Genomic DNA, 27,087 nt, shown 5'->3' with positions numbered 1-27,087 from the left:
TTCTTCTGGTAAACAGGCAGCAAGTTCTTTTTTTAAACAGGTGAAGTGAAGATTGCTGCCAGACAGGACCGCCTTCATACTTCTTCTCTTCCCACTCTTCAAAAATTGTTTATGAAATACATTCTTAAAGGCACAATCCATTAAAAAACTGGCTGACCAATCTTGAGCCCTTTTGCTCTGAATTATTATTGCTACCTATAGCCCCTTGAGAACATCTCATAATCTCTACTATAGATAATTGTTTGTTTTGTGCTTTAAATCCATTTACAATTGTGAATATATGGTAGAAAAGAATGTTCCAAAGAATGTTTTATTTATTCTTATTGGGCGTGTACCACTTCAATAACTAAATAACATAGATTATCATAAGTTCATTGAATGGCAATAAAAGTAAATAAGGAAACTTATTTACTTTAAGAAGTGCAGATGAAGCTGACATGAAGTGCAGGTTTTCAGAGAGAAACATGCAAGAGGCGGAGATTATGGGCGTTGTGCATTTTAAAGATTGATGTTCTTTATTCCATCGTCATCTTAGCTACCACATCTAGCTTAAGCACTTTTGTGAACACAATGTCTTCATCAAAAAAGGTCAGTACATTTTTTTTTCAACCAACACATTTCTTTCTCACTCCCTCTCTCTGTTTACATGTTTACATCTTTGCCCATATTTTCTATATGTCAGTGCACATGTATGTTCATGATCACCTGTTTGGTCCTTCCCCACTCTGTGATTTGTCTGGTCTGCGCCTTACTGAAAACTATAATGCAAAACTTTTAGACCTGTGTTAATACCGCAAGTGATCTTGCTGGAGAAGTAATCTAAGTAGTCTTGAGAAATCTAAGATAGCAGAAATTCATAGAAATTGATACAGAAGCAATACATATTAATATGCTGTGTTCACATTCCTTTATTGCTACAAACTATTGTGAAACGGTTCAGGAGGGGAAGTGCAAGCGTGTAACATTTCAAAACTTAATCCAATTCAGTGGCTCATAGCAACTGTGTGTTATTTGTAGTGCCATGGAAACATGTTTGAATGTGTCATGTTGTATACACATATAATGGCAGTATTTGGTACAAGCAGCGTATGTTCTTTCACTTTCAGCAGCCATGTTATTGATATATAAAAAGGAGTGGCCAAAAAGCACTTAGATAAAAGCTGCATAACAAAATGTTACATATTCTCAGGTAAGTTGTTGCTGTATGATTGTTCCAAATCTAGGTGTAAATTCAATGGAAGTACTCAAATGTCATTGAAAAAATGTTCAGCATTTTGCAAAATGGTATGTTACTTATGAAGTTTCAATAATTTGAAAAATGCACCAGCATGAGGACACATGCCATATTGGGTGTGTGGACAATGATCCCTCTGCAGGCCTGACAGGTTTTGTGAGTTTTGATGAGTTGGATGGATATTATTATCATTTTTCCAATCGTTTAAAAAGAGGGTTTGAGGTGGGTTGAGTTGGGGGTATGAGATTGGCAGTGTAATAACATAAGTGCAGACATGGTTTTGGAACCCAGGAACCAGTAGTGAACTTGTTGCATTTCCAATAAGGAAATTCTATTGTATTCTATTGATAGAATACAAGGGTCAAACACAGGCAAATGGTAACGTCAGAGATAACACAGATAGTACAGGCAAAGCTTTGTGACAGGTGCAAACAGACACAGAGAGGATAATCCAAATTGTTGTCAAAATAGCGGGCAAGGGTTTGTTATCAGGAAGGCAATCAGAAGAGGCAGGACAACAAAACGAAATCCAATTCACAAACTGAAAGTCCAAGCAAAGTCCAATAACAGTGGGTCAGAATCAGACAGAAGGATAATCCAGGAATCAGTGATCAGGGGTCACAAAACCGGTCGATACACAGGCAGCGCAACCGCTGGAGAGAATGGCAGGAGCACATTACAATCTGAACAGATGAACAGAGCAGACAGGTTTAAATAGACAAATAATGAGGCGGAAATGATAATCAGGTGTGCACAATAATCAGGAAGTGAAGACAGGTGAAATAAATGAATGAAAATGAATGAACAGAAAACACTTAACGGAAAGCAATGACGGAAACAAAAGGCGAACCGCTGGGGACTTAGACGGAAAACAGAGACAGAAAAGACAGATCATGACACTTTTGTTGAACTGTGTGGAGTAACTTGTGTCCTTTGCACTTAACCCATCGTAGGTAAGTTGGAATGGGCCCCTCTCTCTCTCTCTCTCTCTCTCTCTCTCTCTCTCTCTCTCATCATCTTTCTGTGGTTTTGACACAGAGGATCCACACAAAAGCTATCACCCTGGCATATGGAGCAATGATCCTAACCATATTCCTGTTTGGTGAGTCAAGCAAAACCATCATCTCAGTGTCTGATATATAAATTAATTTAAAACAAGATAACAGAAATGTAATAGCACTTGATCAAAGGATGAAGTTCTCAACTGAATATGTTTTTTTTCCAAATATGGCCAAGAAATGCGTTGAGCTGACTGGGAATATTTAATTTATTGTAACGTTTGTTGTTGTCACTATGGTACAGTATAGCTTTAGTTATATTTATAGACATTAACACAGTTCCCATAACTTTTGCTTTTTTTTTAACAGCAAGTACACCTCTACTATGCACGAATGAATTGAGAACAACAGAGTCGAAAGAAGCCCTTAGCCAAACAGCCACAGTCCACACCCTCAGCACTGAAAATGCTACAATAACTTTAAAGAAAACAGATTCTACCACATCAGTATCCAAAACTACCATTCCTGGTACTGTGAATACTGTTGAAGCAAAAACTGCCCATACTAAAGGAGCACTGGACACCACAGTAACTGTTACCCAAACAGCTGAAATTGAGGCCTCAGCACTTAGCAGTATTACAAAACATGTGTTGCTCAGTACGTTAACCAAATCCATCCACATTACCAACACAGGAGAAAGTACAGCCCAAAGCACTGTGGCCCATTCCTCCACCTCCCCAACAGAAAAGACTGTGCTAACAGAGACTTCAAACAATTCAGCTTACAAAACGTCCTCTTTTGTACCAACCAGTACAAACATTCCCATTATATCTAGCACTACCTCTGCAACTGCACATTCTATATCAGTGATGTCTGAATCTACAAAACGAACTGTCAGCCCTACTAGCTCAAGAAAAACAGACACAGCTGCAAGTCCCATAACTATAAGTGTAACTTTGCCCCTCTCGACTACACCCACCACCTCATTGCTCCAAAAGCTTGGAAGTTCAATCCAAAAAACTACACCTATAATCTCACCCTCCATTAAAGCACCCATATCTTCAATTCACAAAACTGCAGTCATGGGACTTGCTATCATAACACCAAATGTTACTTCAAAAGCCACCATAATAGATATATTAAATACATTAGTCCACACAACTACTACAGCTTTAGCTGGAACAAATGAACCCAAATTAACAGCCCCAGCAGCAATAATGTCAAACTTTTCAGCCCTTACAATACCCAAACTTACAGAACGAACTCCTACTACAACATTTTCACCTTCTGGCTCAACTACTACATCTATACATACAAGATCCACTTCAACAGCTACATATCAAGCCTCAATAACGGATGCATCAACCTTAGTAGGCAACACAACAACTACCACTTTACCTCAAACAAATGAACCTAAATCGACAGGCCCCGCATCCATAATTCCAGGCTTCCCTACCACCAGTGGCAATGTAAAACCCACAACTACAGGCATACCCTCAACTGCCAGGACGATAGACACTGATAAAAAAGAAGCTACATCATTCAAAACTTCTGTTTCCTCTGCAACTTCCTCAGCTGCATCTACACCCACAGGGTCCACAACCACAAATGTTCCACCTGGTGCAACAACCAGTAATATGAGTACTGCCTTCGTGACCACAACAGGCCTTTTAGCCCCTACAATTCCTAACGCCATGACCACTACTTCCACTACTATTATGCCCTCAGCAACAATTACAGATTCCTCAATTTATACGGACACAACAATTTCTTCAAGTCCCAGGACCACTCGAACCACGATGGCTCGCAGAAACTCAAAACTTACATTAGCTCCTCTGACAACTAATTCCACACCTGTCCCAGAGAGGAAAACCAACTTTTCACCCCCTATGACTCCCATATTCATTACAGCGATAGCAAAATCCCAAGATATGAGCTCCACTTCCACAGCTACGTCTCAAGCCACCATCATGGAAACATCAACTACAGCAGCCCATAAAATGACTACCACAGCTACAGCTCTTAAAAGTGAACCCACATCTATAAGCCCTGCAGCTATAACTCCAGTCTTCACTGCCACCAGTATCACTTTAGAACCCATAACTACAGGTATACCAACTGACAGGCCTACACCTACCAGTTCAGAGCCCACAAGTAAAAGCAAAATGCCATCCTTAATAACTTCTGTTTCCTCAACAGCTTCCTCAGCTGCATCTACAGGAACAGGGTCCACAACCACGAATGTTCCACCTGGTCCGACAACCAGTAATATGAGTACTGCCTTCGTGACCACAACAGACCTTTTAGCCCATACAATTCCTAACGCCACGACAGCTACTTCCACTACTATTATGCCCTCAGCTACAACTACAGATTCCTCAATTTATACAGACACAACAATTTCTTCAAGTCCTATGACCACTCGGACCACGATAGCTCGCAGAAACTCAAAAGTTACATTAGCTCCTCTGACAACTAATTCTAAACCTGTCCCGGTGAGGAAAACCAAATGTTCACCCCCTATGACTCCCATATTCATTACAGCGATAGCAAAATCCCAAGATGTGAGCTCCACTTCCACAGCTACGTCTCAAGCCACCATCATGGAAACATCAACTACATCAGCCCATACAATGACTACCACAGCTACAGCTCTTAAAAATGAACCCACATCTATAAGCCCTGCAGCCATAACTCCAGTCTTCACTGCCACCAGTATCACTTTAGAACCCATAACTACAGGTATACCAACTGACAGGCCTACACCTATCAGTTCAGAGCCCACAAGTAAAAGCAAAATGCCATCCTTAATAACTTCTGTTTCCTCAACAGCTTCCTCAGCTGCATCTACAGGAATAGGGTCCACAACCACAAATGTTCCACCTCGTCCGACAACCAGTAATATGAATACTGCCTTCGTGACCACAACAGACCTTTTAGCCCATACAATTCCTAACGCCATTACAGCAACTTCCACTACTATTATGCCCTCAGCTACAACTACAGATTCCTCAATTTATACGGACACAACAATTTCTTCAAGTCCCATGACAACTCAGACCACGATGGCTCGCAGAAACTCAAAAGTTACATTAGCTCCTCTGACAACTAATTCTGGACCTGTCCCAGTGAGGAAAACCAACTTTTCACCCCCTATGACTCCCATATTCATTACAGCGAAAGCAAAATCCCAAGATGTGAGCTCCACTTCCACAGCTACGTCTCAAGCCACCATCATGGAAACATCAACTACATCAGCCCATACAATGACTACCACAGCTACAGCTTGTAAAAATGAACCCACATCTATAAGCCCTGCAGCCATAACTCCAGTCTTCACTGCCACCAGTATGACTTTAGAACCCATAACTACAGGTATACCAACTGACAGGCCTACACCTACCAGTTCAGAGCCCACAAGTAAAAGCAAAATGCCATCCTTAATAACTTCTGTTTCCTCAACAGCTTCCTCAGCTGCATCTACAGGCACAGAGTCCACAACCACAAATGTTCCACCTGGTCCGACAACCAGTAATATGAATACTGCCTTCGTGACCACAACAGACATTTTAGCCCATACAATTCCTAACGCCATGACAGCTACTTCCACTACTATTATGCCCTCAGCTACAACTACAGATTCCTCAATTTATATGGACACAACAATTTCTTCAAGTCCCATGACCACTCGGACCACGATGGCTCGCAGAAACTCAAAAGTTACATTAGCTCCTCTGACAACTAATTCTACACCTGTCCCAGTGAGGAAAACCAACTTTTCACCCCCTATGACTCCCATATTCATTATAGCGATAGCAAAATCCCAAGATGTGAGCTCCACTTCCACAGCTACGTCTCAAGCCACCATCATGGAAACATCAACTACATCAGCCCAGACAATGACTACCACAGCTACAGCTCTTAAAAATGAACCCACATCTATAAGCCCTGCAGCCATAACTCCAGTCTTCACTGCCACCAGTATCACTTTAGAACCCATAAATACAGGTATAGCAACTGACAGGCCTACACCTACCAGTTCAGAGCCCACAAGGAAAAGCAAAATGCCATCCTTAATAACTTCTGTTTCCTCAACAGCTTCCTCAGCTGCATCTACAGGCACAGAGTCCACAACCACAAATGTTCCACCTGGTCCGACAACCAGTAATATGAATACTGCTTTCGTGACCACAACAGACATTTTAGCCCATACAATTCCTAACGCCATGACAGCTACTTCCACTACTATTATGCCCTCAGCTACAACTACAGATTCCTCAATTTATATGGACACAACAATTTCTTCAAGTCCCATGACCACTCGGACCACGATAGCTCGCAGAAACTCAAAAGTTACATTAGCTCCTCTGACAACTAATTCTACACCTGTCCCAGTGAGGAAAACCAACTTTTCACCCCCTATGACTCCCATATTCATTACAGCGATAGCAAAATCCCAAGATGTGAGCTCCACTTCCACAGCTACGTCTCAAGCCACCATTATGGAAACATCAACTACAGCAGCCCATACAATGACTACCACAGCTACAGCTCTTAAAAGTGAATCCACATCTATAAGCCCTGCAGCCATAACTCCAGTCTTCACTGCCACCAGTATCACTTTAGAACCCATAACTACAGGTATACCAACTGACAGGCCTACACCTACCAGTTCAGAGCCCACAAGTAAAAGCAAAATGCCATCCTTAATAACTTCTGTTTCCTCAACAGCTTCCTCAGCTGCATCTACAGGCACAGAGTCCACAACCACAAATGTTCCACCTGGTCCGACAACCAGTAATATGAATACTGCTTTCGTGACCACAACAGACATTTTAGCCCATACAATTCCTAACGCCATGACAGCTACTTCCACTACTATTATGCCCTCAGCTACAACTACAGATTCCTCAATTTATATGGACACAACAATTTCTTCAAGTCCCATGACCACTCGGACCACGATAGCTAGCAGAAACTCAAAAGTTACATTAGCTCCTCTGACAACTAATTCTACACCTGTCCCAGTGAGGAAAACCAACTTTTCACCCCCTATGACTCCCATATTCATTACAGCGATAGCAAAATCCCAAGATGTGAGCTCCACTTCCACAGCTACGTCTCAAGCCACCATCATGGAAACATCAACTACATCAGCCCAGACAATGACTACCACAGCTACAGCTCTTAAAAATGAACCCACATCTATAAGCCCTGCAGCCATAACTCCAGTCTTCACTGCCACCAGTATCACTTTAGAACCCATAACTACAGGTATAGCAACTGACAGGCCTACACCTACCAGTTCAGAGCCCACAAGGAAAAGCAAAATGCCATCCTTAATAACTTCTGTTTCCTCAACAGCTTCCTCAGCTGCATCTACAGGCACAGAGTCCACAACCACAAATGTTCCACCTGGTCCGACAACCAGTAATATGAGTACTGCCTTCATGACCACAACAGACCTTTTAGCCCATACAATTCCTAACGCCATGACAGCTACTTCCACTACTATTATGCCCTCAGCTACAACTACAGATTCCTCAATTTATACGGACACAACAATTTCTTCAAGTCCCATGACCACTCGGACCACGATAGCTCGCAGAAACTCAAAAGTTACATTAGCTCCTCTGACAACTAATTCTACACCTGTCCCAGTGAGGAAAACCAACTTTTCACCCCCTATGACTCCCATATTCATTACAGCGATAGCAAAATCCCAAGATGTGAGCTCCACTTCCACAGCTACGTCTCAAGCCACCATTATGGAAACATCAACTACAGCAGCCCATACAATGACTACCACAGCTACAGCTCTTGAAAGTGAATCCACATCTATAAGCCCTGCAGCCATAACTCCAGTCTTCACTGCCACCAGTATGACTTTAGAACCCATAACTACAGGTATACCAACTGACAGGCCTACACCTACCAGTTCAGAGCCCACAAGTAAAAGCAAAATGCCATCCTTAATAACTTCTGTTTCCTCAACAGCTTCCTCAGCTGCATCTACAGGCACAGAGTCCACAACCACAAATGTTCCACCTGGTCCGACAACCAGTAATATGAATACTGCTTTCGTGACCACAACAGACATTTTAGCCCATACAATTCCTAACGCCATGACAGCTACTTACACTACTATTATGCCCTCAGCTACAACTACAGATTCCTCAATTTATATGGACACAACAATTTCTTCAAGTCCCATGACCACTCGGACCACGATAGCTCGCAGAAACTCAAAAGTTACATTAGCTCCTCTGACAACTAATTCTACACCTGTCCCAGTGAGGAAAACCAACTTTTCACCCCCTATGACTCCCATATTCATTACAGCGATAGCAAAATCCCAAGATGTGAGCTCCACTTCCACAGCTACGTCTCAAGCCACCATTATGGAAACATCAACTACAGCAGCCCATACCATGACTACCACAGCTACAGCTCTTAAAAGTGAATCCACATCTATAAGCCCTGCAGCCATAACTCCAGTCTTCACTGCCACCAGTATGACTTTAGAACCCATAACTACAGGTATACCAACTGACAGGCCTACACCTACCAGTTCAGAGCCCACAAGTAAAAGCAAAATGCCATCCTTAATAACTTTTGTTTCCTCAACAGCTTCCTCAGCTGCATCTACAGGCACAGAGTCCACAACCACAAATGTTCCACCTGGTCCGACAACCAGTAATATGAATACTGCTTTCGTGACCACAACAGACCTTTTAGCCACTACAATTCCTAACGCCACGACAGCTACTTCCACTACTATTATGCCCTCAGCTACAACTACAGATTCCTCAATTTATACGGACACAACAATTTCTTCAAATCACATGACCACTCGGACCACGATGGCTCGCAGAAACTCAAAAGGTACATTAGCTCCTCTGACAACTAATTCTACACCTGTCCCAGTGAGGAAAACCAACTTTTCACCCCCTATGACTCCCATATTCATTACAGCGATAGCAAAATCCCAAGATGTGAGCTCCACTTCCACAGCTACGTCTGAAGCCACCATCATGGAAACATCAACTACAGCAGCCCATACAATGACTACCACAGCTACAGCTCTTAAAAGTGAATCCACATCTATAAGCCCTGCAGCCATAACTCCAGTCTTCACTGCCACCAGTATGACTTTAGAACCCATAACTACAGGTATACCAACTGACAGGCCTACACCTACCAGTTCAGAGCCCACAAGTAAAAGCAAAATGCCATCCTTAATAACTTTTGTTTCCTCAACAGCTTCCTCAGCTGCATCTACAGGCACAGAGTCCACAACCACAAATGTTCCACCTGGTCCGACAACCAGTAATATGAATACTGCCTTCGTGACCACAACAGACCTTTTAGCCACTACAATTCCTAACGCCACGACAGCTACTTCCACTACTATTATGCCCTCAGCTACAACTACAGATTCCTCAATTTATACGGACACAACAATTTCTTCAAATCACATGACCACTCGGACCACGATGGCTCGCAGAAACTCAAAAGGTACATTAGCTCCTCTGAAAACTAATTCTACACCTGTCCCAGTGAGGAAAACCAACTTTTCACCCCCTATGACTCCCATATTCATTACAGCGATAGCAAAATCCCAAGATGTGAGCTCCACTTCCACAGCTACGTCTGAAGCCACCATCATGGAAACATCAACTACAGCAGCCCAGACAATGACTACCACAGCTACAGCTCTTAAAAATGAACCCACATCTATAAGCCCTGCAGCCATAACTCCAGTCTTCACTGCCACCAGTATGACTTTAGAACCCACAACTACAGGTATACCAACTGACAGGCCTACACCTATCAGTTCAGAGCCCACAAGTAAAAGCAAAATGCCATCCTTAATAACTTCTGTTTCCTCAACAGCTTCCTCAGCTGCACCTACAGGCACAGAGTCCACAACCACAAATGTTCCACCTGGTCCGACAACCAGTAATATGAATACTGCTTTCGTGACCACAACAGAATTTTTAGCCCATACAATTCCTAACGCCATGACAGCAACTTCCACTACTATTATGCCCTCAGCTACAACTACAGATTCCTCAATTTATACGGACACAACAATTTCTTCGAGTCCCATGACCACTCGGACCACGATAGCTCGCAGAAACTCAAAAGTTACATTAGCTCCTCTGACAACTAATTCTACACCTGTCCCAGTGAGGAAAACCAACTTTTCACCCCCTATGACTCCCATATTCATTACAGCGATAGCAAAATCCCAAGATGTGAGCTCCACTTCCACAGCTACGTCTCAAGCCACCATCATGGAAACATCAACTACAGCAGCCCATACAATGACTACCACAGCTACAGCTCTTAAAAATGAACCCACATCTATAAGCCCTGCAGCCATAACTCCAGTCTTCACTGCCACCAGTATCACTTTAGAACCCATAACTACAGGTATACCAACTGACAGGCCTACACCAACCAGTTCAGAGCCCACAAGTAAAAGCAAAATGCCATCCTTAATAACTTCTGTTTCCTCAACAGCTTCCTCAGCTGCATCTACAGGCACAGAGTCCACAACCACAAATGTTCCACCTGGTCCGACAACCAGTAATATGAATACTGCCTTCGTGACCACAACAGACCTTTTAGCCCCTACAATTCCTAATGCCATGACAGCAACTTCCACTACTATTATGCCCTCAGCTACAACTACAGATTCCTCAATTTATACGGACACAACAATTTCTTTAAATCACATGACCACTCGGACCACGATAGCTCGCAGAAACTCAAAAGTTACATTAGCTCCTCTGACAACTAATTCTACACCTGTCCCAGTGAGGAAAACCAACTTTTCACCCCCTATGACTCCCATATTCATTACAGCGATAGCAAAATCCCAAGATGTGAGCTCCACTTCCACAGCTACGTCTCAAGCCACCATCATGGAAACATCAACTACAGCAGCCCATACAATGACTACCACAGCTACAGCTCTTAAAAATGAACCCACATCTATAAGCCCTGCAGCCATAACTCCAGTCTTCACTGCCACCAGTATGACTTTAGAACCCACAACTACAGGTATACCAACTGACAGGCCTACACCTATCAGTTCAGAGCCCACAAGTAAAAGCAAAATGCCATCCTTAATAACTTCTGTTTCCTCAACAGCTTCCTCAGCTGCATCTACAGGCACAGAGTCCACAACCACAAATGTTCCACCTGGTCCGACAACCAGTAATATGAATACTGCCTTCGTGACCACAACAGACCTTTTAGCCCCTACAATTCCTAACGCCATGACAGCTACTTCCACTACTATTATGCCCTCAGCTACAACTACAGATTCCTCAATTTATACGGACACAACAATTTCTTCAAGTCCCATGACCACTCGGACCACGATAGCTCGCAGAAACTCAAAAGTTACATTAGCTCCTCTGACAACTAATTCTACACCTGTCCCAGTGAGGAAAACCAACTTTTCACCCCCTATGACTCCCATATTCATTACAGCGATAGCAAAATCCCAAGATGTGAGCTCCACTTCCACAGCTACGTCTCAAGCCACCATTATGGAAACATCAACTACAGCAGCCCATACAATGACTACCACAGCTACAGCTCTTAAAAGTGAATCCACATCTATAAGCCCTGCAGCCATAACTCCAGTCTTCACTGCCACCAGTATCACTTTAGAACCCATAACTACAGGTATACCAACTGACAGGCCTACACCTACCAGTTCAGAGCCCACAAGTAAAAGCAAAATGCCATCCTTAATAACTTCTGTTTCCTCAACAGCTTCCTCAGCTGCATCTACAGGCACAGAGTCCACAACCACAAATGTTCCACCTGGTCCGACAACCAGTAATATGAATACTGCCTTCGTGACCACAACAGACCTTTTAGCCCCTACAATTCCTAATGCCATGACAGCAACTTCCACTACTATTATGCCCTCAGCTACAACTACAGATTCCTCAATTTATACGGACACAACAATTTCTTTAAATCACATGACTACTCGGACCACGATAGCTCGCAGAAACTCAAAAGTTACATTAGCTCCTCTGACAACTAATTCTACACCTGTCCCAGTGAGGAAAACCAACTTTTCACCCCCTATGACTCCCATATTCATTACAGCGATAGCAAAATCCCAAGATGTGAGCTCCACTTCCACAGCTACGTCTCAAGCCACCATCATGGAAACATCAACTACAGCAGCCCATACAATGACTACCACAGCTACAGCTCTTAAAAATGAACCCACATCTATAAGCCCTGCAGCCATAACTCCAGTCTTCACTGCCACCAGTATGACTTTAGAACCCACAACTACAGGTATACCAACTGACAGGCCTACACCTATCAGTTCAGAGCCCACAAGTAAAAGCAAAATGCCATCCTTAATAACTTCTGTTTCCTCAACAGCTTCCTCAGCTGCATCTACAGGCACAGAGTCCACAACCACAAATGTTCCACCTGGTCCGACAACCAGTAATATGAATACTGCCTTCGTGACCACAACAGACCTTTTAGCCCCTACAATTCCTAACGCCATGACAGCTACTTCCACTACTATTATGCCCTCAGCTACAACTACAGATTCCTCAATTTATACGGACACAACAATTTCTTCAAGTCCCATGACCACTCGGACCACGATAGCTCGCAGAAACTCAAAAGTTACATTAGCTCCTCTGACAACTAATTCTACACCTGTCCCAGTGAGGAAAACCAACTTTTCACCCCCTATGACTCCCATATTCATTACAGCGATAGCAAAATCCCAAGATGTGAGCTCCACTTCCACAGCTACGTCTCAAGCCACCATTATGGAAACATCAACTACAGCAGCCCATACAATGACTACCACAGCTACAGCTCTTAAAAGTGAATCCACATCTATAAGCCCTGCAGCCATAACTCCAGTCTTCACTGCCACCAGTATCACTTTAGAACCCATAACTACAGGTATACCAACTGACAGGCCTACACCTACCAGTTCAGAGCCCACAAGTAAAAGCAAAATGCCATCCTTAATAACTTTTGTTTCCTCAACAGCTTCCTCAGCTGCATCTACAGGCACAGAGTCCACAACCACAAATGTTCCACCTGGTCCGACAACCAGTAATATGAATACTGCCTTCGTGACCACAACAGACCTTTTAGCCACTACAATTCCTAATGCCATGACAGCAACTTCCACTACTATTATGCCCTCAGCTACAACTACAGATTCCTCAATTTATACGGACACAACAATTTCTTCGAGTCCCATGACCACTCGGACCACGATAGCTCGCAGAAACTCAAAAGTTACATTAGCTCCTCTGACAACTAATTCTACACCTGTCCCAGTGAGGAAAACCAACTTTTCACCCCCTATGACTCCCATATTCATTACAGCGATAGCAAAATCCCAAGATGTGAGCTCCACTTCCACAGCTACGTCTCAAGCCACCATCATGGAAACATCAACTACAGCAGCCCAGACAATGACTACCACAGCTACAGCTCTTAAAAATGAACCCACATCTATAAGCCCTGCAGCCATAACTCCAGTCTTCACTGCCACCAGTATGACTTTAGAACCCACAACTACAGGTATACCAACTGACAGGCCTACACCTATCAGTTCAGAGCCCACAAGTAAAAGCAAAATGCCATCCTTAATAACTTCTGTTTCCTCAACAGCTTCCTCAGCTGCATCTACAGGCACAGAGTCCACAACCACAAATGTTCCACCTGGTCCGACAACCAGTAATATGAATACTGCCTTCGTGACCACAACAGACCTTTTAGCCCCTACAATTCCTAACGCCATGACAGCTACTTCCACTACTATTATGCCCTCAGCTACAACTACAGATTCCTCAATTTATACGGACACAACAATTTCTTCAAATCACATGACCACTCGGACCACGATAGCTCGCAGAAACTCAAAAGTTACATTGACTCCTCTGACAACTAATTCTGCACCTGTCCCAGTGAGGAAAACCAACTTTTCACCCCCTATGACTCCCATATTCATTACAGCGATAGCAAAATCCCAAGATGTGAGCTCCACTTCCACAGCTACGTCTGAAGCCACCATCATGGAAACATCAACTACAGCAGCCCAGACAATGACTACCACAGCTACAGCTCTTAAAAATGAACCCACATCTATAAGCCCTGCAGCCATAACTCCAGTCTTCACTGCCACCAGTATGACTTTAGAACCCATAACTACAGGTATACCAACTGACAGGCGTACACCTACCAGTTCAGAGCCCACAAGTAAAAGCAAAATGCCATCCTTAATAACTTCTGTTTCCTCAACAGCTTCCTCAGCTGCATCTACAGGCACAGAGTCCACAACCACAAATGTTCCACCTGGTCCGACAACCAGTAATATGAATACTGCCTTCGTGACCACAACAGACCTTTTAGCCCCTACAATTCCTAACGCCATGACAGCTACTTCCACTACTATTATGCCCTCAGCTACAACTACAGATTCCTCAATTTATACGGACACAACAATTTCTTCAAGTCCCATGACCACTCGGACCACGATAGCTCGCAGAAACTCAAAAGTTACATTAGCTCCTCTGACAACTAATTCTACACCTGTCCCAGTGAGGAAAACCAACTTTTCACCCCCTATGACTCCCATATTCATTACAGCGATAGCAAAATCCCAAGATGTGAGCTCCACTTCCACAGCTACGTCTCAAGCCACCATTATGGAAACATCAACTACAGCAGCCCATACAATGACTACCACAGCTACAGCTCTTAAAAGTGAATCCACATCTATAAGCCCTGCAGCCATAACTCCAGTCTTCACTGCCACCAGTATCACTTTAGAACCCATAACTACAGGTATACCAACTGACAGGCCTACACCTACCAGTTCAGAGCCCACAAGTAAAAGCAAAATGCCATCCTTAATAACTTCTGTTTCCTCAACAGCTTCCTCAGCTGCATCTACACGCACAGAGTCCACAACCACAAATGTTCCACCTGGTCCGGCAACCAGTAATATGAATACTGCCTTCGTGACCACAACAGACCTTTTAGCCCCTACAATTCCTAACGCCACGACAGCTACTTCCACTACTATTATGCCCTCAGCTACAACTACAGATTCCTCAATTTATACGGACACAACAATTTCTTCAAATCACATGACCACTCGGACCACGATAGCTCGCAGAAACTCAAAAGTTACATTGACTCCTCTGACAACTAATTCTGCACCTGTCCCAGTGAGGAAAACCAACTTTTCACCCCCTATGACTCCCATATTCATTACAGCGATAGCAAAATCCCAAGATGTGAGCTCCACTTCCACAGCTACGTCTGAAGCCACCATCATGGAAACATCAACTACAGCAGCCCAGACAATGACTACCACAGCTACAGCTCTTAAAAATGAACCCACATCTATAAGCCCTGCAGCCATAACTCCAGTCTTCACTGCCACCAGTATGACTTTAGAACCCATAACTACAGGTATACCAACTGACAGGCGTACACCTACCAGTTCAGAGCCCACAAGTAAAAGCAAAATGCCATCCTTAATAACTTCTGTTTCCTCAACAGCTTCCTCAGCTGCATCTACAGGCACAGAGTCCACAACCACAAATGTTCCACCTGGTCCGACAACCAGTAATATGAATACTGCCTTCGTGACCACAACAGACCTTTTAGCCCCTACAATTCCTAACGCCATGACAGCTACTTCCACTACTATTATGCCCTCAGCTACAACTACAGATTCCTCAATTTATACGGACACAACAATTTCTTCAAGTCCCATGACCACTCGGACCACGATAGCTCGCAGAAACTCAAAAGTTACATTAGCTCCTCTGACAACTAATTCTACACCTGTCCCAGTGAGGAAAACCAACTTTTCACCCCCTATGACTCCCATATTCATTACAGCGATAGCAAAATCCCAAGATGTGAGCTCCACTTCCACAGCTACGTCTCAAGCCACCATTATGGAAACATCAACTACAGCAGCCCATACAATGACTACCACAGCTACAGCTCTTAAAAGTGAATCCACATCTATAAGCCCTGCAGCCATAACTCCAGTCTTCACTGCCACCAGTATCACTTTAGAACCCATAACTACAGGTATACCAACTGACAGGCCTACACCTACCAGTTCAGAGCCCACAAGTAAAAGCAAAATGCCATCCTTAATAACTTCTGTTTCCTCAACAGCTTCCTCAGCTGCATCTACAGGCACAGAGTCCACAACCACAAATGTTCCACCTGGTCCGACAACCAGTAATATGAATACTGCCTTCGTGACCACAACAGACCTTTTAGCCCCTACAATTCCTAATGCCATGACAGCAACTTCCACTACTATTATGCCCTCAGCTACAACTACAGATTCCTCAATTTATACGGACACAACAATTTCTTTAAATCACATGACCACTCGGACCACGATAGCTCGCAGAAACTCAAAAGTTACATTAGCTCCTCTGACAACTAATTCTACACCTGTCCCAGTGAGGAAAACCAACTTTTCACCCCCTATGACTCCCATATTCATTACAGCGATAGCAAAATCCCAAGATGTGAGCTCCACTTCCACAGCTACGTCTCAAGCCACCATCATGGAAACATCAACTACAGCAGCCCATACAATGACTACCACAGCTACAGCTCTTAAAAATGAACCCACATCTATAAGCCCTGCAGCCATAACTCCAGTCTTCACTGCCACCAGTATGACTTTAGAACCCACAACTACAGGTATACCAACTGACAGGCCTACACCTATCAGTTCAGAGCCCACAAGTAAAAGCAAAATGCCATCCTTAATAACTTCTGTTTCCTCAACAGCTTCCTCAGCTGCATCTACAGGCACAGAGTCCACAACCACAAATGTTCCACCTGGTCCGACAACCAGTAATATGAATACTGCCTTCGTGACCACAACAGACCTTTTAGCCCCTACAATTCCTAACGCCATGACAGCTACTTCCACTACTATTATGCCCTCAGCTACAACTACAGATTCCTCAATTTATACGGACACAACAATTTCTTCAAGTCCCATGACCACTCGGACCACGATAGCTCGCAGAAACTCAAAAGTTACATTAGCTCCTCTGACAACTAATTCTACACCTGTCCCAGTGAGGAAAACCAACTTTTCACCCCCTATGACTCCCATATTCATTACAGCGATAGCAAAATCCCAAGATGTGAGCTCCACTTCCACAGCTACGTCTCAAGCCACCATTATGGAAACATCAACTACAGCAGCCCATACAATGACTACCACAGCTACAGCTCTTAAAAGTGAATCCACATCTATAAGCCCTGCAGCCATAACTCCAGTCTTCACTGCCACCAGTATGACTTTAGAACCCATAACTACAGGTATACCAACTGACAGGCCTACACCTACCAGTTCAGAGCCCACAAGTAAAAGCAAAATGCCATCCTTAATAACTTTTGTTTCCTCAACAGCTTCCTCAGCTGCATCTACAGGCACAGAGTCCACAACCACAAATGTTCCACCTGGTCCGACAACCAGTAATATGAATACTGCCTTCGTGACCACAACAGACCTTTTAGCCACTACAATTCCTAATGCCATGACAGCAACTTCCACTACTATTATGCCCTCAGCTACAACTACAGATTCCTCAATTTATACGGACACAACAATTTCTTCGAGTCCCATGACCACTCGGACCACGATAGCTCGCAGAAACTCAAAAGTTACATTAGCTCCTCTGACAACTAATTCTACACCTGTCCCAGTGAGGAAAACCAACTTTTCACCCCCTATGACTCCCATATTCATTACAGCGATAGCAAAATCCCAAGATGTGAGCTCCACTTCCACAGCTACGTCTCAAGCCACCATCATGGAAACATCAACTACAGCAGCCCAGACAATGACTACCACAGCTACAGCTCTTAAAAATGAACCCACATCTATAAGCCCTGCAGCCATAACTCCAGTCTTCACTGCCACCAGTATGACTTTAGAACCCACAACTACAGGTATACCAACTGACAGGCCTACACCTATCAGTTCAGAGCCCACAACTAAAAGCAAAATGCCATCCTTAATAACTTCTGTTTCCTCAACAGCTTCCTCAGCTGCATCTACACGCACAGAGTCCACAACCACAAATGTTCCACCTGGTCCGGCAACCAGTAATATGAATACTGCCTTCGTGACCACAACAGACCTTTTAGCCCCTACAATTCCTAACGCCACGACAGCTACTTCCACTACTATTATGCCCTCAGCTACAACTACAGATTCCTCAATTTATACGGACACAACAATTTCTTCAAATCACATGACCACTCGGACCACGATAGCTCGCAGAAACTCAAAAGTTACATTGACTCCTCTGACAACTAATTCTGCACCTGTCCCAGTGAGGAAAACCAACTTTTCACCCCCTATGACTCCCATATTCATTACAGCGATAGCAAAATCCCAAGATGTGAGCTCCACTTCCACAGCTACGTCTGAAGCCACCATCATGGAAACATCAACTACAGCAGCCCAGACAATGACTACCACAGCTACAGCTCTTAAAAATGAACCCACATCTATAAGCCCTGCAGCCATAACTCCAGTCTTCACTGCCACCAGTATGACTTTAGAACCCATAACTACAGGTATACCAACTGACAGGCGTACACCTACCAGTTCAGAGCCCACAAGTAAAAGCAAAATGCCATCCTTAATAACTTCTGTTTCCTCAACAGCTTCCTCAGCTGCATCTACAGGCACAGAGTCCACAACCACAAATGTTCCACCTGGTCCGGCAACCAGTAATATGAATACTGCCTTCGTGACCACAACAGACCTTTTAGCCCCTACAATTCCTAACGCCATGACAGCTACTTCCACTACTATTATGCCCTCAGCTACAACTACAGATTCCTCAATTTATACGGACACAACAATTTCTTCAAGTCCCATGACCACTCGGACCACGATAGCTCGCAGAAACTCAAAAGTTACATTAGCTCCTCTGACAACTAATTCTACACCTGTCCCAGTGAGGAAAACCAACTTTTCACCCCCTATGACTCCCATATTCATTACAGCGATAGCAAAATCCCAAGATGTGAGCTCCACTTCCACAGCTACGTCTCAAGCCACCATTAAGGAAACATCAACTACAGCAGCCCATACAATGACTACCACAGCTACAGCTCTTAAAAGTGAATCCACATCTATAAGCCCTGCAGCCATAACTCCAGTCTTCACTGCCACCAGTATCACTTTAGAACCCATAACTACAGGTATACCAACTGACAGGCCTACACCTACCAGTTCAGAGCCCACAAGTAAAAGCAAAATGCCATCCTTAATAACTTTTGTTTCCTCAACAGCTTCCTCAGCTGCATCTACAGGCACAGAGTCCACAACCACAAATGTTCCACCTGGTCCGACAACCAGTAATATGAATACTGCCTTCGTGACCACAACAGACCTTTTAGCCACTACAATTCCTAATGCCATGACAGCAACTTCCACTACTATTATGCCCTCAGCTACAACTACAGATTCCTCAATTTATACGGACACAACAATTTCTTCGAGTCCCATGACCACTCGGACCACGATAGCTCGCAGAAACTCAAAAGTTACATTAGCTCCTCTGACAACTAATTCTACACCTGTCCCAGTGAGGAAAACCAACTTTTCACCCCCTATGACTCCCATATTCATTACAGCGATAGCAAAATCCCAAGATGTGAGCTCCACTTCCACAGCTACGTCTCAAGCCACCATCATGGAAACATCAACTACAGCAGCCCAGACAATGACTACCACAGCTACAGCTCTTAAAAATGAACCCACATCTATAAGCCCTGCAGCCATAACTCCAGTCTTCACTGCCACCAGTATGACTTTAGAACCCACAACTACAGGTATACCAACTGACAGGCCTACACCTATCAGTTCAGAGCCCACAACTAAAAGCAAAATGCCATCCTTAATAACTTCTGTTTCCTCAACAGCTTCCTCAGCTGCATCTACACGCACAGAGTCCACAACCACAAATGTTCCACCTGGTCCGGCAACCAGTAATATGAATACTGCCTTCGTGACCACAACAGACCTTTTAGCCCCTACAATTCCTAACGCCACGACAGCTACTTCCACTACTATTATGCCCTCAGCTACAACTACAGATTCCTCAATTTATACGGACACAACAATTTCTTCAAATCACATGACCACTCGGACCACGATAGCTCGCAGAAACTCAAAAGTTACATTGACTCCTCTGACAACTAATTCTGCACCTGTCCCAGTGAGGAAAACCAACTTTTCACCCCCTATGACTCCCATATTCATTACAGCGATAGCAAAATCCCAAGATGTGAGCTCCACTTCCACAGCTACGTCTCAAGCCACCATCATGGAAACATCAACTACAGCAGCCCAGACAATGACTACCACAGCTACAGCTCTTAAAAATGAACCCACATCTATAAGCCCTGCAGCCATAACTCCAGTCTTCACTGCCACCAGTATGACTTTAGAACCCATAACTACAGGTATACCAACTGACAGGCGTACACCTACCAGTTCAGAGCCCACAAGTAAAAGCAAAATGCCATCCTTAATAACTTCTGTTTCCTCAACAGCTTCCTCAGCTGCATCTACAGGCACAGAGTCCACAACCACAAATGTTCCACCTGGTCCGGCAACCAGTAATATGAATACTGCCTTCGTGACCACAACAGACCTTTTAGCCCCTACAATTCCTAACGCCACGACAGCTACTTCCACTACTATTATGCCCTCAGCTACAACTACAGATTCCTCAATTTATACGGACACAACAATTTCTTCAAATCACATGACCACTCGGACCACGATAGCTCGCAGAAACTCAAAAGTTACATTAGCTCCTCTGACAACTAATTCTGCACCTGTCCCAGTGAGGAAAACCAACTTTTCACCCCCTATGACTCCCATATTCATAACAGAAACAGCAAAATCCCAAGATGTGAGCTCCACTTCCACAGCTACGTCTGAAGCCACCATCATGGAAACATCAACTACAGCAGCCCAGACAATGACTACCACCGCTACAGCTCTTAAAAATGAACCCACATCTATAAGCTCTGCAGCCATAACTCCAGTCTTCACTGCCACCAGTATCACTTTAGAACCTATAACTACAGGTATACCAACTGACAGGCCTACACCTACCAGTTCAGAGCCCACAAGTAAAAGCAAAATGCCATCCTTAATAACTTCTGTTTCCTCAACAGCTTCCTCAGCTGCATCTACACGCACAGAGTCCACAACCACAAATGTTCCACCTGGTCCGACAACCAGTAATATGAATACTGCCTTCGTGACCACAACAGACCTTTTAGCCCATACAATTCCTAACGCCATGACAGCTACTTCCACTTCTATTATGCCCTCAGCTACAACTACAGATTCCTCAATTTATACGGACACAACAATTTCTTCAAGTCCCATGACCACTCGGACCACGATAGCTCGCAGAAACTCAAAAGTCACATTAGCTCCTCTGACAACTAATTCTACACCTGTCCCAGTGAGGAAAACCAACTTTTCACCCCCTATGACTCCCATATTCATAACAGAAATAGCAAAATCCCAAGATGTGAGCTCCACTTCCACAGCTACGTCTGAAGCCACCATCCTGGAAACATCAACTACCTCAGCCCAGACAATGACTACCACAGCTACAGCTCTTAAAAATGAACCCACATCTATAAGCCCTGCAGCCATAACTCCAGTCTTCACTGCCACCAGTATGACTTTAGAACCCATAACTACAGGTATACCAACTGACAGGCCTACACCTACCAGTTCAGAGCCCACAAGTAAAAGCAAAATGCCATCCTTAATAACTTCTGTTTCCTCAACAGCTTCCTCAGCTGCATCTACAGGCACAGAGGCCACAACTACAAATGCCACTTCTGCTCTAACAAACTTTCATATTAATACTTCCTTCATGATTACAATAGGCACTTTAGCTCCTTCAACTCCCAACCCCAGGAAAAGTACTGCCTCTACTCTTGCACCTTCAGCTTCAAGCGCAGGTTTCACAATTCACACAGCCACAACACTTCCATCAAGACCCACAACAACTAGTATCACAACAGCCTTCACAACCGCAATTGTTAAATCCCCACATACAAGCGCTCCTTCCATAGCTACATCGGAAGTCCCCGTTAAGGATACATCAACTACCACTCTCTTAGTTCCATCTACGGCCACAAATGTTATTTCAGCCCCAGGAACCATTACCACCTCAAGGACCACAACAGACTTTTTAGCCACTACAATTCCCATGGCAACTGCTGCCACTACTCTTGTACCTTCAGCTACAACTACTGATTTCAATAATCACAGAACCAGAACCCTTTCTTCACATCGAACAACAAGTCAGATCACTTCATCCCTAATAACTACATCTATTACTTCCATTTCTACACCTAAACCACATAATATTTTAACACCAGCAACAACACTCACAAAGGCAACACCCTCCAATGACTGGACAAACCCTCCAATGGCAACAAGTGAAACTTCTGTTATTGGACATACACCAGTGCCTTCAGCCTCTATGAATTATTTGACAATTTTGGCTACCCCGATTGTATCACTAGCTATAGCTGACAGTACAAGCATTCCCTCAGTCACCAGAACTCACGTCCTTACTTCAGCCTCACAAAGCACAAAATCCTCCTCAGCCCCCACCACTATTCCCTCAACTTTCACAGCTCAGCCCACAGATTCATCTCCCAGTACTACACCACCAACAGATCCAGCAACTGTTGTCATGGCTACTAATTCAACTCCAATAACAATGGCCTTAGAGGAGGCATCCGTAGCCACAAATAAGAATTCCTCCCAGAAACCAGCCTCTGTCCATATCACAACCCCATTCAGCACCACATCCCACTTTTCCTCTGGTACCACAGAAGAAAAATCAGCTGCACCTACCAAAGGAACCCTTATCTTTTTTTCACAAAAGCCAAGACTCGTTGTTGTAAACCCCGTTCAATTTCAGTATCCAGTAGTAATTTGTGAAACCATTTCTGCAATGTCCGTTTCTGGTACTGTCCCCTTGAGCAGTACCAACAGAACTAAGGATGACCCTATCAGGGAAGTCCGTTCCAGTGGGCCCGACCCAAAGGATGCACACAGCCCTAACACAATGGCAACAGGGAACAACATAGGAGCAGATGGGACACTGGGCCTGCAAATGCGAATAAGCAGGGTATTTCACTCTGCTTACTGGGATCCAAACACACCCGAGTACTTGGAGCTAGCTAGAAATGTGACAGAGGAGGTGTGTGATGACGTGAATTAACTACATGTTATAGGATCATCAAATTTTCATGGCAGAATACCACAATTCAATGAACTGTTTCAGCTCATAATTCTGTGTGTGTGTGTGTGTGTGTGTGTGTGTGTGTATGTGTTTGTGTGTGTCCATAGGTGAGCCCTGTTTTTAAGACAATGTACCCAAAGACCTTTGTGCGATGCCAAGTGGATGGCTTCTGGTGAGTCATTTCCCAATTTCCAATGGGAAATAAAGGTGGCCTCTCTGGCCTGTACATACAAAAAACTGATTGTTAATTAAACCCTGACCAAGTTTATATGAGAATGTATATTCAAGTGTAATATTTTGATTCCAAACGTATAGTTGCATTAATTGTACCAATTGAATTATACATGAAATACATTGTCCCTCCAAAGTTCAAAATCACATGTACCTTTTTCAGGAGAAATCAATATATTGTATGTAGCACCTTAAAGATAAAAATGTTCTTCCTCTTCTCCTACAGGAATGGATCAGTGGGTGTTGATGTGACTCTTACATTCATGAATCAGGGAGTGGTTCCAAGCAGAGACACAGTTGTGGATTATTTATCTGCAGCTTTGAGTACTGGGCAGTCTCAACTGGATGTTATACCAGGTAGTATCATTGCACGTAAGTACAGCCTGATCGACCAGCTGACATAAAAGTTAATGCAGTAATGCAGTCTCTGGCCCCATTGATTCTTCCCGAAAGCAATGGTCCACAGGGGTGTTCATTCCAGCCTGATATTCTATTGCAGAACAGGGCCAGACAACAATCTCCTACAGCCTCCTAAGACCCGGAAATTCATTTTTAAATTCATACAAATTCTACTATGCTGAAATCCACACAAAACAAAACATTCAATAAAAATAAAAATGCATAATGTTTTAAAAAATATTTTCACTACATGTTTTTGTCTTCTAAGACATTTCTATTATGTCAAAAAATGTTATGTTTTTCTGCCAGGTCTCTGGTGTGAAGTAAAAAAGTTTCTTTCTCAACACTTTTTTTTCCTCACAACAGGATGACTGGCAGAAGCTAAACCAGAACACCAGCACCACAGGTGTCCCACCCACCGACCTTCCAATCATTCAATTTGACACAAATGCCTGAAGCAACATGATCCATTGCTTAAAGCAGCTACACAGATCAACCATGTCATGAACCGTGTGACCGCATCAATGACACCTACATTAACACACTGATAGCTGCCAAATGAAAGGGCAGATTTGATGTAAAAGAAATAACCTGTTGTTCTTTGCATTGTTTATTTTAAACTACTGAAATGTGTCAACCGCAGTGATAGAATTTTTCATCTTAAAAAATAAATAAAGACCACCCGCCATATTTAAAAATGCATGGCATCTAATTCTACATTAGTTTCACCTTTCTTCCCTCCATTGGAATTATATGGTACTGCATGTGCTGGAATTTATTGAGGAATAGATCCCATGCATTTTAAAATATGGCGGGTGGTCTTTATTTTTTCTTTAAATATAAACAATTCTACAGCTCCTGGAGCATCTGTTAAGATATTTAACAAATCAATGCACCCCCCACTCCCAAGGAGCTTACAAGATTTCCATTTTCATTTAAAAAATTAAACTTTTGAACATAATTCACGTATGATTATCTGCACATATAAGTACACATATCATACAATGAAATATGAAGTGTTTATAGACAAGTTTATAAGTTTAAGCAGGTGGTTTTAATGTTGTGGCTGATACAAAAAAGCTGTGTAAATCCAGCTGAATTTGTTCATTTTCTTCCAATTGCACGTACATTTACATGCAAATTTAGGAAAATATTGATAAATTAGGCCCAAAATGTATTGCTTTTTCCTCTGTAGAGGACAGTGGCCATCCAGTGCATTCCAATAAAGCAAACATAATATTCTATAATGCAATTAGCTTCACTGGCATTTTAAAGACTAAACAATGATTATGTCTCTTTGCTAATAGTTTGTGTCCAAATTTGGACAGCGCATTCACAAAAGTCTGTGCTTTGTAAACATTTCTGGAAATCCTTCACAACCTATACAAAGTCACAGATCAAGGTACTCATATATTTATTCTGTAGTATCAGACAGACACTGCACCGTAGACAGAACATTATCAGATGTCTACAGGACTGACAGGTCTTGTTCAAACAAATCTGGATTATATGATTAGAGTAAGATTGATTAAGCACACAATCCTGTTAATTCACAGGCATAACTTGCTTCATGGGTCAGATCAAGTGCACACCGGTGACAAAGCAGGAAAGTAATATAATTCCTATTGTCACACCCTTTCCAGTGCTTACCTGTGTCTCTGCTGAATCATCACTAATGGCCTCATTGCCCTGTTATGGAAAAGCCATTCTGATAATGGCCTTGGAAGTTGCACGAAATCACTGTGCTGTACTGATGTGTGTATGTGTTGACCATGAAGTAAAAAGTAGCTAGTTACAGAATGAGCTATTTCTGTAACCAGCCATAACCAACATAGAAAATAAAAAATAAACTACCTTCTTGTTCAGTCACTGTCTTGAAAGTATGCCCAAATGAAATTGTGCCTTAAAATCTGGTTACAAATATGAATGTGTTTTGTTTTGTAAACGCTTACAAACAAACAAACAAGTCTTTAAAAGTGTTTACAGCCATAAATAACTTTTTGCCTCTAGAAATAACCTTTGGCTACAAGGCTGCTTAGAGCCCTGACATATATGACATTTCTTTGTCCTTACATAAAAGATGCCTGAGCATTTCCTGTTGTGAAATACATATTTTAATACCACCCTTGTGATGGTAGACAATCCTATCCTGAGCAATCTATACAGCTTAAATTCAGTCCAGACATTCTATCTAGACAATTGCTGTGGCAATTCAGGACGTTTTCGCTGACGTAAGCATGGTCACAAGGGCGGAACATCTTATCACATTTCCACAGCACAATTGGAAGATAGTAAGGAAGATGTTTTTTGCATACTGCCCATCACTTAGTAAAAAATATGCAATAAACAGTAGGCTGTAGGAGATCAGCTCATCAGCTCATCGGCTTTCCTCTCCACTCCATGTGCTGCTCGAACTATCAGGAAAAGAACCAGTAATGCAGTGCTCCTTTTTGCCCCGTGAACATAGATGCGACACAGAGTCGCCTTTATCAAATTTGCTTATTTTGATAAACCTGCTGCAGCAGTCATAACAGTCTGATGCACCTGAATGACAAATGTCAGAGCACAGCCATCTATCCACTAAATACGGACATGAAATGTACATTACCATATGGTTAATCTGTTAAGACCAACTTTAATAGATATTTCACTTAAATTTCGATGAAAATTTCAGGTAATTAATGTTAAGTTTACCTGATTTTACCATGATTTTTTAAATCATGCTTGTTTCAGGGTGACCAATATCACTTCCTACTTTTCACTTTCCAGGTAATTACCAGCATGTCACATAAATGCTTTTCCTGAAAGCATGCCTTTTGTTTCAAAAGCA

At 43.0% G+C, this 27,087-nt stretch overlaps 1 protein-coding gene across 1 annotated transcript; it reads left to right on the top strand.

Moving 5' to 3' along the window:
• Positions 1–21,599: 21,599 nt before the first annotated feature.
• Positions 21,600–26,122, top strand: LOC133135696 (mucin-2-like). Its single transcript, XM_061252894.1, has 5 exons — positions 21,600–22,065; positions 22,156–23,585; positions 23,735–23,799; positions 24,085–24,230; positions 24,624–26,122. Exons 1-5 carry the CDS (start codon positions 21,651–21,653, stop codon positions 24,626–24,628), a joined length of 2,061 nt encoding a protein of 686 aa, XP_061108878.1. The 5' UTR covers positions 21,600–21,650; the 3' UTR covers positions 24,629–26,122.
• Positions 26,123–27,087: the final 965 nt, after the last annotated feature.

This window comes from Conger conger, chromosome 8 (genome assembly GCF_963514075.1).
Source record: "Conger conger chromosome 8, fConCon1.1, whole genome shotgun sequence".
NCBI classification, from domain to species: domain Eukaryota; kingdom Metazoa; phylum Chordata; class Actinopteri; order Anguilliformes; family Congridae; genus Conger; species Conger conger.
Note: the sequence above shows the minus strand (reverse complement) of the source record. Positions and strands in the feature narration are given on the sequence as shown.

Excerpts from the sequence above, each read along its gene's own strand:
- LOC133135696 (XM_061252894.1), top strand. The coding sequence starts at position 21,651 with ATGACAGCTACTTCCACTTCTATTATGCCCTCAGCTACAACTACAGAT. Across the intron at positions 22,066-22,155 it reads TTTAGAACCCATAACTACAG|CTTCCTCAGCTGCATCTACA; the intron begins GTATACCAACTG and ends TTTCCTCAACAG. Across the intron at positions 23,586-23,734 it reads CTAGAAATGTGACAGAGGAG|GTGAGCCCTGTTTTTAAGAC; the intron begins GTGTGTGATGAC and ends GTGTGTCCATAG.